The sequence below is a fragment of the Phodopus roborovskii genome, unplaced genomic scaffold (assembly GCF_943737965.1).
Source record: "Phodopus roborovskii unplaced genomic scaffold, PHOROB, whole genome shotgun sequence".
Classification (NCBI taxonomy): domain Eukaryota; kingdom Metazoa; phylum Chordata; class Mammalia; order Rodentia; family Cricetidae; genus Phodopus; species Phodopus roborovskii.
The window spans coordinates 14,984,136-14,996,156 of NW_026125295.1; the positions used below are offsets into that span (position 1 = coordinate 14,984,136).

General features: G+C 50.4%; 2 protein-coding genes across 9 annotated transcripts in view; both read left to right on the forward strand.

The window, feature by feature from the left end:
- Positions 1 to 7,060, forward strand: part of Dock3 (dedicator of cytokinesis 3) — a 307,646-nt gene extending 300,586 nt beyond the window's left edge. For 6 of the 8 annotated variants that reach the window (XM_051205186.1, XM_051205158.1, XM_051205167.1 and 3 more), the window contains 2 exons: positions 3,102 to 3,184; positions 4,001 to 7,060. In XM_051205186.1, the coding sequence (XP_051061143.1) occupies positions 3,102 to 3,184; positions 4,001 to 4,510 (593 nt within the window). In that variant the 3' untranslated portion in view covers positions 4,511 to 7,060. The remainder of the gene's footprint in view (positions 1 to 3,101; positions 3,185 to 4,000) is intronic. The other 2 variants (XM_051205202.1, XM_051205195.1) reach the window with 1 other exon arrangement.
- Positions 7,061 to 7,850: 790 nt separating this feature from the next.
- Positions 7,851 to 11,161, forward strand: Manf (mesencephalic astrocyte derived neurotrophic factor). The gene is made up of 4 exons (XM_051205310.1): positions 7,851 to 8,109; positions 8,749 to 8,876; positions 9,651 to 9,792; positions 10,741 to 11,161. Exons 1-4 carry the CDS (start codon positions 7,866 to 7,868, stop codon positions 10,923 to 10,925), a joined length of 699 nt encoding a protein of 232 aa, XP_051061267.1. The 5' UTR covers positions 7,851 to 7,865; the 3' UTR covers positions 10,926 to 11,161.
- Positions 11,162 to 12,021: the final 860 nt, after the last annotated feature.

Consider the following 12,021-nt stretch of genomic DNA (forward strand, 5'->3'; position numbering starts at 1 on the left):
AAACCTTGGTTCCTAGTGGGCATTAGTGCCAGATGCTCAGCCATGAAGGGCCTACTGAAGATGCCTTCCTAACCTCACGGCTGCACATCCCGAATGAGTGGCTTCTTGGATTCCTGCACCTATGACCCCAAAACAATGGGCCTTTCGGCCTGGAAGGCCAGAATCCACAATGTGTTTTCTTCACCTAAGATGCAGAACAATCTCAAAACTAGCCAAGAGTCACACAGCTCACAGCTCAGATGAGTACCGGTGGTCAACCAGGATGCTACATCAGCTGGACACAGAAGAGCCTCAGGCCTCAAGCTACACTGCAGCAAGGAGCTGGACACACCCACCCTAGGTGTCTGAGGGAAGGACAGGTGTCTCAGAACAAAAGCTGAGCCCAGAGCTACCATATCCATATCAGCACTTAGTGCCAACAAATTAGACAACTTCCCATTGGTAATACACAAGCCAGAATAGCTCCCATTGGTAATACACAAGCCAGAATAGCTCCCATTGGTAATACACAAGCCAGAATAACTTCCAGGTTCCCCTAGAAGCCTACCTCTCACCTATAGGTTCTTTTCTTGCCAGTCACTCCTAGACAAGACAAGCCTTCCCTCAAGCCAGGGACTGTGCACTGGGGACCTCAGGCCAATGCTGTAGAGCTTTTAATGCTGACAAATGACAGTACACAGGGAGTTATTGCTCTTCTCCTAGAATAAATTGTTCTCTTGGCCACTCCACATGGCAAAGGTCCATTGGCCTCACTGCAGATTTGTGATTTATAGTTGACATGTAATGACTCACCCAGACACCATCTTAAGTACACCATTACAGATTTCCTAGTATTTCTCCCCTAAAGCATCCCTGACCTCGAGTGGACCCTTGGGGTAACCTTTTTGCAGCCCCTTCGGTTCTCTCGGGAGATAAGGACATGTCTGAGGCCTTGGATTGTTAGGTCCTTTTGGAGAAGCTTCTCGGATCGTCTCCAAGCTGCTGCTTCTGACACCTGTAGCTTTCATAGTGAATGTCATCTTTGTTTGGGGGAGGAGAGCTTGGGTGCTTAGAACCAAGAAGCCCCTGCTGCATCTTGGAGAACCTGGGAGAGGAAACACCTATTCTTGGGCTCAAGCTTCTGAGGAAGCCATCTGATGCTTTTATCAGATTCAGAGTTCTGTCCTGCAGGTAACAGCTCTGTGGCTACTCATCAGATTCAGATGCCCCTCTTCCTGCAGTTAGCCACCAATATGTCATGAGATTAAGCAGCCCTTATAATTGAAGTTTTACCTGTGCTAGTCCCTGAGCAGAGAAGAAAGCTGATGTCATCCTTCTATCCATGGAATGCATTGGGCCCAGCGCTTTGGACCATCTCCTACTCCGAGGCCAGATTCCAGCTCTTTGTACAGGCTCCCAGCTCCTATCAGGCCTTGAAATTCTCCATTGAGTGTCTGAACCATAAAAGCCCAAACCCTGGATACCTTGAGTGAGCTCCCTTCAGCTACCACTGCCTTAAAACAGAGCTCTTCCAAAAGGCCCCGTCAGAGGAAAGACATGTTTCCTCTTGGTAGCATTTGATCTCTGAAAAGAACTGATTAGATAAACGTGCTTCACATGTCCTTTTCTGCACCTGCAGAGTAGCCAAACCCCAAATTGCAAAATCCAGCCACTGCTCACTCTCCTCTTTTACAAAGAACTTTCACCCCGGCTGTACCCAAAGAGCCAGTATTGAGGCAGCCTACTTTGTTTGGGGCCTGCTCTATTCTGCAGCCATGGCCTTTATTGCCTACTTTGTTTGGGGCCTGCTCTATTCTGCAGCCATGGCCTTTATTGCCTTCTCCTTCCTCAGGAGGCAGTGTGTTCCCGAGTCTAGGCTGAAAATCCTGGGCTTTTTAACTTTACTCCAGTGGGCACCTTAAATACCTCTCCTTGCTGGGAAAATGTCTTGCTCCTAAACCCAGCCAGTAGACATAAGAACAACAGGAATAGGTCAATGTTCTAAGGCCCTTTATGGAACTTGTGGAGCTGTCTCTCAAAGGATGCTGTTCGCTGTCTCCCATCCTGCTCCCTGCTTTTCACACAGGGCATGGGGAGTGTAAGTGCCTTGACTTAATTCTTGACTTGTGAAGACTCTGTGTTCTTGATCTCTTTGACCTACCTACCCTGCTCTCTCCTGTGGTCTTCTGGTTTTTCTTCTGACAGATCCCAGAGGCTACAAGTGTTTACTCCTTACTGCACTGTCTCAGTCTGCCTTATCCTGAACACTCTTCAGAGTCAGCTTGCTCTTGTTATCTTAAGCAACTTTAAGTCATCTCTATGGGCCACAGTGCCTTGCTTGGCCAATATCTTCATCTGTAGGGCCTGACATGCCTCTTATATGATGGCTACACAGAACACACCTAGAGAAGGAAGCCTCGGGCTCTAGGGCAGCTTCTCCAAGTGGGAAGCTCAAGAAGTAACCTCCGTTCACTCCGTCTCTTTCCACCCTTCAGCGGTGCCAGCAGCCCCCAGCAGCTGGAGCCTGGATAGCGGAGCCCAAGAGGCCCAGCCCTTCCTGTCTGCCCTCATGGGGCACATCCTGGCCCCCCCAGTGCCTCCCCGAAGCCTGCTGCATGGTAAGCGGGTCCCCCAAATAGTTTCTGGTCTCGAACTCTGACCAGGGGCTAGATCGGAAGCTGTGTAGGCCATCCCAGCCAAGAAAAAAACATCCACTCCGCAGGAAGGAGCCTGCCGAACATTGGGGCCAACAAGGTTTTGAGTCCTGCAAGCTAGCTCGGTAAAGCCATCCCAGCCAGGAAGGCTGAAGACAACAAAATCAACCATGCCAGATCCACCACTCACCAGTCTGCCATCAGCCTTACCCGTGGACTAGAACATCTGCCTGAAGCCTGTTTCGTGGGCTCTGAAGCACTCGACCTTCCTGGCCTCCTGTGTAAAATGGAATTATTTTACCCCAGCAACCTGTATTTTACAGACTGTCAGTACAAAGAAAGGCCTTCAATGCTGAGGTGTTCTTGGGGGACTTTTCTACCTCTGCCCAGTGCCCAGCAAGGTGATACTGCTGTGCAACTTGTGCAGGGGTCCCCAACTGAGGCTATGGTTCTGTTCTCTTTTCACAGGTCATTACTCCCTACACTTTGACGCCTTCCACCACCCTCTGGGTGATGCCCCCCCAGCCCTCCCTGCCCGGACCCTGCGCAAGGTAATGTACTGAAGCAACTGTCCCACCGCCTCATCTGCTGTAGAGTCACCCTTGGGGCCTACAAGAGGAACCTGCCTCCCCTGCTCCTCTGCCCTGAGAGCCTAAGCTGGCAGAAGCTGGGGTGTCCAGAGCCACACTAGAGCAGCAGTGACCCATGCATCCTGCCACGAATCTGATGAGGACAGGGAGGTCAGAGGGTCTGGACAACACATGACAAGAATATGTGCATAGGGAGCACTGAGAAACTTGGGGGCTCTCTGCCAGTATCACAGGCTCTCAATACACTATAATGCAGTAGCTAACTAAATGTACCTGTGGTGGGTTATAGTTTTTAAAACTAGTGTCAACTGAAAATGAGAAACATCAGGCACTAAAGTTTTATGAAAAATTCAAGAAGTAAAATCTGAGTCCTGTTAGCTTAATTTTTCTGTAAATGGGAAAAGACCAAGTCTGTGACAGTCTTAGCAACAGAATAACATTCATCTGACCTGTGGCCCACCAGGGTTCCTTCTCCCCGGTGACCCAGCCCTCCTGTCAGTAACTCAGACCATACCCAACCTGGGACTTGGCCCCAGGTGCATCAATGCCCAGCAGCTAGGGCAGGGGCATTTATTGTCCCTCAGAAATAATAGTGATTCTGGGCTCCACTAGCTTGCTTTGGGGGGAAGTCACTTAGGGGGAGTCATTGCTGAAGAAAGACAAGAAGCTGCTAAAACTTTAAAGTTCGTTGATAAGCACACTCTTGGTCTCCACGTGGCAGGCCAGTCCACCTGTCTAGAGGGGAATTCTAACTTACCCACCCTTTCCTTCGCACAGTCTCCTCTCCACCCCATCCCAGCCTCCCCTACAAGCCCCCAATCGGGCCTGGATGGCAGCAACTCTACGCTGTCTGGCAGTGCCAGCAGCGGTGTGTCCTCCTTGAGTGAGAGTAACTTTGGGCACTCCTCAGAGGCCCCGCCTCGAACAGACACCATGGACTCCATGCCAAGCCAGGCCTGGAATGGCGATGAAGACCTTGAGCCACCCTACCTCCCTGTCCACTACAGCCTCTCTGAGTCTGCTGTCCTTGACTCCATCAAGTCCCAGCCATGCAGAAGCCACTCAGCCCCAGGGTGTGTCATCCCTCAGGACCCCATGGACCCACCTGCGTTGCCACCCAAGCCCTACCACCCCCGCCTGCCAGCCCTAGAGCACGATGAGGGTGTGCTACTGCGGGAGGAGGCTGAGAGGCCACGGGGCCTGCACCGAAAGGCCTCACTGCCTCCTGGGAGCATCAAGGAGGAGCAGGCCCGCATGGCCTGGGAGCACGGCCGAGGGGAACAGTGAGGAGCAGAGAGGCAGCTGCACCACCACCTTCCATAAGCAGCTTGCCCAGGCACTCCGGGTCTGAAAAGCAAGTCCCTCCCAGGGAGCTAGAGGCTTGGCACTCAGGAGAAAACCACCAGAGTCTCTGTTCTACTGCCGTGAACTCATGTATTGCCATGTCCAGAGGCCACAGCAGCATGAAGGCTTGTGGCTTCTCTTTTATTTCATTTTTTGTTTCCATTTTTCTGGGTTTTCCTTTATGCAGTAGTTGCTTTCTTCCTCCTGCAGTTCCAGACCACATGGAGCTATATGGAGATATTGCACAGACAGAATTGCTTTGCAGCATTGCAGAGTCCAGGAGTAGGAGCCCAGGCCTCCTTCCAGGGTAGCGATGGCGAAGAATGGAAATTGCACTAGGGACCTCTTCCTTTGCTGTATGGACAGAAAAAAAAAAAATCATGGTTGCATTCAGGGATTGCAAGGACCACATGGACTACATGTCACAGGTGGACTAAGGGGCCACAAGCCGTTTTGCACAAATGCTTGCCTGCCAGCCCACTCTTCCATCTAGGAGTGTGCAACTGAGGGGCTGGTCAGGCACGTGACTGGCCTAACTGCATGCCCAGGGCACACTGCCAGGCTTCCATGGGCCAGCTTTGTCTCTTATCCCACTTTGGACGTAATTCATCACTTTTATTTTGGACCTTTTGCTCCTTTCCACTCAAAACACCTCATGATCTACAGAAGCCTCCCTGGCTTGAATGGACTTGCAAGGGTTGTCTCTTATGCCCAGGGCTTGAATTAAATGAAGCCAGAAGGGCTATCAATCCTTCAGGGAGTTAGACTCCTTCCCTTGTGTTAGAGAGAGCTGGTGTTAAGAGTGAGGCTGGAATGTGGCAGGAGCCAGAAAGCTCTTAGCTTTCACAGGTGGCCCCAAATGCCTGCCACTTAGCGCCTGAATCAGGGATTTTCAGCACTACCTCTGAGCCTTGGGGTTGGCTGCCCAGCCTGGCTTCCAGGCCCTGAGGATGTGTGGTCAGGTTCAGTAAGCTCCTGGGTTTAAAAAATAAAAAAATAAACGATGTTGGGAGGAAACTAATTTTGGAAGCAGAGAGCCACACAGGTAAAACTGTTATCTTCCAAGTAGCCAAGTACTGAACCCTCCACTCCAAACTCAGGGTTCAGGACCGGCAGAAGGGCAGCTTTTCAGACCTCCCCAGTCTGTTAGGCAGGCCACAGTGGTGACTTTATAGGAAATTCTTTCTTGTCAGGGCACTGATTTTTCTCTTGGTATTATGGTGGGGGTATGGTAATATTTTACCAGGGTGCTTCTAAGTTACTTTTAAAAAAATAACTTGTCTTGAGACAGTTGGGTTTCTTTTGTTGTTGTTTTTTGTTTTGTTTTGTTTTTTTCATTTGCTTACACTCACATCAATGATGGCCATGAGACTGCCTTCTCCTTGGTGAGCAGGTATGTTATTACCCTACACCCTTTAACTTGTTGGTCTTCTGGCCTCCTGTGGCCAAATCCTGGGCCTAGCTGCTCATTCTTTCTCCACAGTTCTTTCCCAAACAGAGAAGTCCACGGTCAGGGTGTTTTTCTCTTACAAACAAGTTCAGTAGAACTGCCAGCAAATAACCCAAGGGAGAAGATAGAAGGAAGGCCCATTTTCCTCCAGAGTATGTTGGGGTCCAGGGTCAATAGCGTAGGGCTTTCTGATACCCTCAGGATCATTTAGGCAGACAGAGTAGAGCAGAGGCTGCTGAGGATGTAGGCCAATCCAGGGAGCCCTGGCTCCAAGGGCACACGCCTGCTCCTGAGCCTAGGTTCATTGGTAAGCTTGTCTCTGGACCGTCTGGGTTCACAGGTGTGAGGGTCATTGAACGTGATTCTTAGGTAGGACAGTCCAGGAAGGCAGCCAATTATGACATGCTGACATTTACCTTCTCCACTTGGTGGCACAGGAGGTAGGGAAGGGAATGTAGGTTAAGTTCCTTGGCCTTGCTTTATGCAAGATGAAATATATTTGTGTTGTCCCTCTCCATTTTCCCTAACTGGATGAAATGGCCCTATTCTGAGTACTTTCTATTGAGAAACTAGCCAGTGTGAGGGAAATGGGAGGCCAGAGATCAGAATCCTTTGAAAAGATTGTGAAATACTGATTTTCATTCTTTCAAGCATATTTGTAAATATCTATTTGAATGCTGTGTATTTGTACAGGAATTTGAGCAAAAAAAATGTATAGAGTGTGATGTCTAATTGGTAATAAGCCCTATAAATGTGTTTTTAACCTCTGGCATTCTGTGCTTATTTAAAACAAGAAAACTTCTAACCATTTCCTTTGTGTATTCATGTCTAAAGAAAATTTGATTTAAAAATGATCTTACCTGTACCAGAAGAGTTAAAGGGGAAAAAAAATGTGCCGGTGTCCCAAGAGGTATTTTACTGTATATATTGTGGTAGCATGTTATAAATCCAACAAGTAATGTGAATTTTAGATGTAAATATCTGCCAATTGACTCCTCCCCCTTCCTTGACTGCTGTGATGTGAATTAAAGATGAATACCTGATATTGATCCACTGATTTCACTGAATGGGAGCATAAGTGCCCCTCTCAAACCCTTGTCGCCGGGCTCCACGCCCTTTTAGCTGCAGATACTTTTCTGTACTTAGCCGGCCGCTCTCCGTATTCTGCCTTCGAGAGCAAGTGGCCAAGCCCTTGCACAATAGTTAGCATCAGGGCAGGGCAGGCGGTACCATCTCCAGTTTCCATCTGCGCGTCTCCAAGAGTGGGACACAAAACTTCCCAAGAACCCCTGGCCTGCACTGGGAGGCTATCCCAACCCTTGCTTGCCTGCTTGCGGCCGACAGAGCCCTCAGAGGTCCAGGACAGCAGCCGACTTTGACTGGCCTCGAGGCTTCCGTCTGGGCGGTTCTGCATTCCGACCCAGGATAAGGAGTGAGCAGCCGGCGAATGAACGTGTACGCTCTGAAAGCGTGGATTGGTTCGCCAATCCACGTGGAGACTCAAAACAAGGAACCGCTGCTGATGCTTGCTTGGCGCCGCTTATCCTGCTGGGTGTCTGATGACGCCAGAAATCCTGCGCTGCGCTACGAGTCCGGGGCTCGGGAGGGGACTGGGTACGGAGCTGAGAAGGGGTACTCGGGAAGAGTCACCGGATTCGGAGTGTACCCGGCAGCAGCCAAAGCGGCTGCCCCTACCCAACATGGCGGCCGTGCAGCTTCCGCCCAGCAGTTTGTATGGCCCGCCCAGGCTCAATCAGCAACCGACAGCTGTCTAGGACCCAGACGCCATCAGCCAATGAGGAAGGGGAGCGTGGAGCCGCCGGCCTGGGCTCTAGGGCACGTGGACCAATGAAGATGCGGCATATGGGCGGGCGCGGAGACTACCCACCAATGGGAAGCTCCGGCTTGTGTTCCAGCCCCCTAGGCGGTGCACCGCGCCGGGTGCGGTTCACTCGCGCGGCGGCGGCGGCGGCGGCGGAGGCAGCGGCGGCGGAGGAGGCAGAGGAGATGTGGGCTACGCGCGGGCTGGCGGTAGCGCTGGCCCTGAGCGTGCTGCCTGACAGCCGGGCACTGCGGCCAGGCGACTGTGAAGGTGCGGGGGCAGAGGGGGAGGCCGGGAGGGGGCGGCCTGGCGGCGCTGAAGCCAACGGAACCGAGAGCGGGGACGGAGGCCCGTGCTAGCGGGGTCCCCTGGAGGAAGGGCCTCGGAATTATTACCCGGGCCTAGAAACATTTAGGGGAAAGCGTCGGCTCGATCGCGTTGAAAACTTGGCCGGTCGCCCACAGCGTGGTATTTTTTGTCCTTTTCCATCACTGTTTAGTGGTTTCGGAAAGGGACTCCGTGGGCCTCAACGGTCTCTTTGCCAATCTGCACTTACGGGTTCGGCTTTGTTTTTGGAATAAGGAGCGTTTTGATCGTTTGTTTCAGCCTCTTATCTGCCCCTAATGAGGTCACAGTGAGTTCCCTCTCAAGGACACATGTCCACTTTCGACTTAAACTCGAAAAGAACAAGGATTGTGTGTGGGTCACTGGGGTAATGTTCGTTCCCGGCATGCACTGGGTACTAGGACCCCAGCATCCTAAGTGTTCTGTGCACCCGTGAGTGAGTGCCTCAGAAAAACCAATGACTGGAAACATTTTAAAGAACATCATCCCTTCTACCAGAACTGCTGACACAGTTTCTTCTGGGGAAATGGGGATTAGTAATTGCTTACCATCTCTCTTTTCCAGTTTGTATTTCTTACCTGGGAAGATTTTACCAGGACCTTAAAGACAGAGATGTCACATTTTCACCAGCCACTATCGAAGAAGAACTTGTAAAGTTCTGCCGTGAAGCAAGAGGCAAAGAGAATCGCTTGGTGAGTAGCTGGTGAGCCACCTAAGCTGTCCCTGGCACGTGTGTACTGTCCACTTCATGACAGGACATGTCTGTAAACTAAGTATTTTTAGCCTGTATTTATTTATTAAGTGTCTACTGTGAACTGAATATGCCAGAAGAGAAAAATGACAGACAAATGCAAAGCAGTGAATGGTGTGTCCATGAAGAAAACAAACTAGGATGGTTTGGGGGTGGGGAGGGGCTGTCAGAGAAAGTAGTCAGGTGTCTCTGAGGGAGGGGATGAACCAGTGAAGTGGAGTGAGTATCCAAAGACCAGAAGGAGAGTGTGCTGTGTTTGGGATCAGAAGTAGTTAGGCGCCCCCAAGGTGGCCAGGGCCAAGTCAACGGCCAGGGCCCTCGTAAAGCATCAGGCTTTGTGGCTTTAGTTTCTCTGGCCATCTCTCATTAGAACTCTGATGGTTCTTAAACTCATCTGGAAACTCTGGAACTGAGCACATATCAAGTGCCCAGAGTTTGTAACAACTAGATTTGGGGGGACTGAAACATGAGACCTTGGCAGAGAGCAGTTTTCAGGATGACCTAACAGCCATTGTCTGGAGCTGGAGAGATGATTATAAAAGTGTACTGCTCCTGCAGAGGACCTGAGTTTAGATTCCAGCACCCACAGCACTCTAACTCCAACTCTGGGGACTCAATGCCTTCTGGCCTCCTCCACACCTGCACACACATGCACCTAGTCATGCACATAAACTCTTTTTTTAAGGCTTTTGTTTGGCTTGGTTTTTTGCTACAGTGCTACTACATTGGGGCCACAGATGATGCAGCCACCAAGATCATCAATGAGGTATCGAAGCCCCTGGCCCACCATATCCCTGTGGAGAAGATCTGTGAGAAGCTGAAGAAGAAAGACAGCCAGATCTGCGAACTAAAATACGGTGAGTGTGACCAGGACCTGTGCGCCTCCTGCAATGTCTGTGTGCCCTTCTAGGCAGTCATCGCGAGTGTTTACTGCATGATGGGTGATACTCTGTGCAGGGTTCAGAGTTGTCTACATCAAAGCTAGGTGGAGGTCAGAAGTGGAGAGGGTGACTTGCTATCATACTTTGAAAGCTGGAGGGTTAGCCAAGAGGCCAGCTCACAGTAGGACAGTGCAGACAGAGCATATAGATAGAGGTATAATACATAAGGTGGACAAGCTGGACAGGGCCTATGGGTTTGGTGAGGAATTTGGGAGCATCAGAAACTTTTGAGCAGAGAAGTGATGTAATGAGATTTTAACAGACTTGTCATGGCTGTACTTTATCTAAATCCTTCTAGCCTAAGAGTGATAGGTGTCACAGCATCACTATGGCAGAGTCCATCTCATTGCACATAACCCCAGCCGAGAGAAGAGCCAGGCCTCTCCCATAAAGTTTAAACAGTGCCAGTGTTTAGTATAGCTCACATGTCCAGGAGTTCTGTTTGTGGTTTGTGCTTGTGGTAATTTGGTATACCCTGGTTGGTTCTGCTGTAGGTCTGTCTGGGTCATATGGGTTATAGAATCAGCTCCTTGATGAGGAGATAGGGGATGTTTGTCTGCTCCATCACCAGCCTGGAACTGTCACATTCTGTGCTGACTGACATGTAGAAGGTCCTTGGAGAACTGGAGCGGTTTCTCCTCTGAACCATGTGGGTTCTCTGAACTGGATACTGCATGTCCTGTAGCGGATACTGACAGCCTGGTGTGGCCCTGCTGGTGAAGAATGCCAGTTCCCTTTTGGCACAGTATGCATGTCTCCCCTGCTGCAAGTCGGGCTGGTCTTCCTCAGGAATGGTTTGGCCTGCAGCAGTTGGGGGCTGCAGCCTCTCCTACCCCGCCATTTACTATCCTGCTCTCCCTGCAGACAAGCAGATTGACCTGAGTACAGTCGACCTGAAGAAGCTCCGGGTAAAAGAGCTGAAGAGGATCCTGGATGACTGGGGGGAGATGTGCAAAGGCTGTGCAGAAAAGTCTGACTATATCCGGAAGATAAATGAACTGATGCCTAAATATGCCCCCAAGGCTGCCAGCGCACGGACTGATTTGTAGTCTGCCTAATCCCTGCTGCTCCTGAGGGAAAGAACAGCTCACCTGTCTCTTCCCCAAACAACCATTTTGTAATTTATTTTTTAAGCGGGCTCCTGACAATGAGTTGTGAAGCCTGGAGCTTTCCTAATGATGATGCTGGCTCTGTGGTGCCCCCTCCCCACAGGGGAGGAATTTACTTCCTTCTTTTGCTGGTTTACTCTAGGACTTCAAAGTTTGTCTGGGATTTTTTTATTAAAGGGGAAAAAAAAAAAAATCTGTCTTTGGAGAGTTGAACTGAAACAGAACTCTGCCCTATAATCTACTGGTTTCTCTTTCCAGTCTGCAAAGGTCCCTTGGCCTGCCAGTGCCAGAAACTCCCAAAACAGGATTTAGGGGCTTGGAGCAGCCATAGTGTGTGGGTTCTGGGCTTCAGAGTATTGTGTACTTGAGCAGGGTGAAGAGTTAGGCTTGACACCATCTTCAAACCCCCATCCGATCCAACCCAGCAGGAGGAGCTGGAGGTGGGCCTATTACTGGGCTTATTAAGTCTAAAGTACATTTACATTGTGGCTCAGCAGATGCAGAAGAGGAACTGAGTACAGATGCTCAGAATTGGCATTTCTTCACTCCATTCATTGAGATGCCAGTCTAGGTCTAGCCTCTTGCTTACTTGGATTTTTGTGAGTTTGGCAGGAATCGGTTCACACAGAAGCAGTGTGAGGGCTGGTAGCAGTAGCCTGAGAGCTACGCGCAGTATGGTTTCAGTTGCGCTGTGACTGGTGTTTAGCAGGGTGAACTGCCAGGGACAGTGCTCCTGCTGTCCCCAAACATCCTGTGAAAGGAGTGACAGCTGAGAAGTTACGTTTTCCAAAGAGCTTGTCTTAGCTCACTGGTGTGGTTCCTTACAGCCTGCCTTGGAGCCCACTGCTGTTTGCTCCAAGTTCTTTTCTCCTGCAACTGTCTCCTTCCAATTGCTTTCTGTCTGTGGGAGGAGGGAAGAGCTGGGTGCACCCTTCGACATCCTACAGATGCTTCAATGGATCCAGCAACCATCTGTGGAGAACATAAGCCCCTAGCGTCCTTTGGGTACCTTGACCTGTACTTCATCCCCTGGATG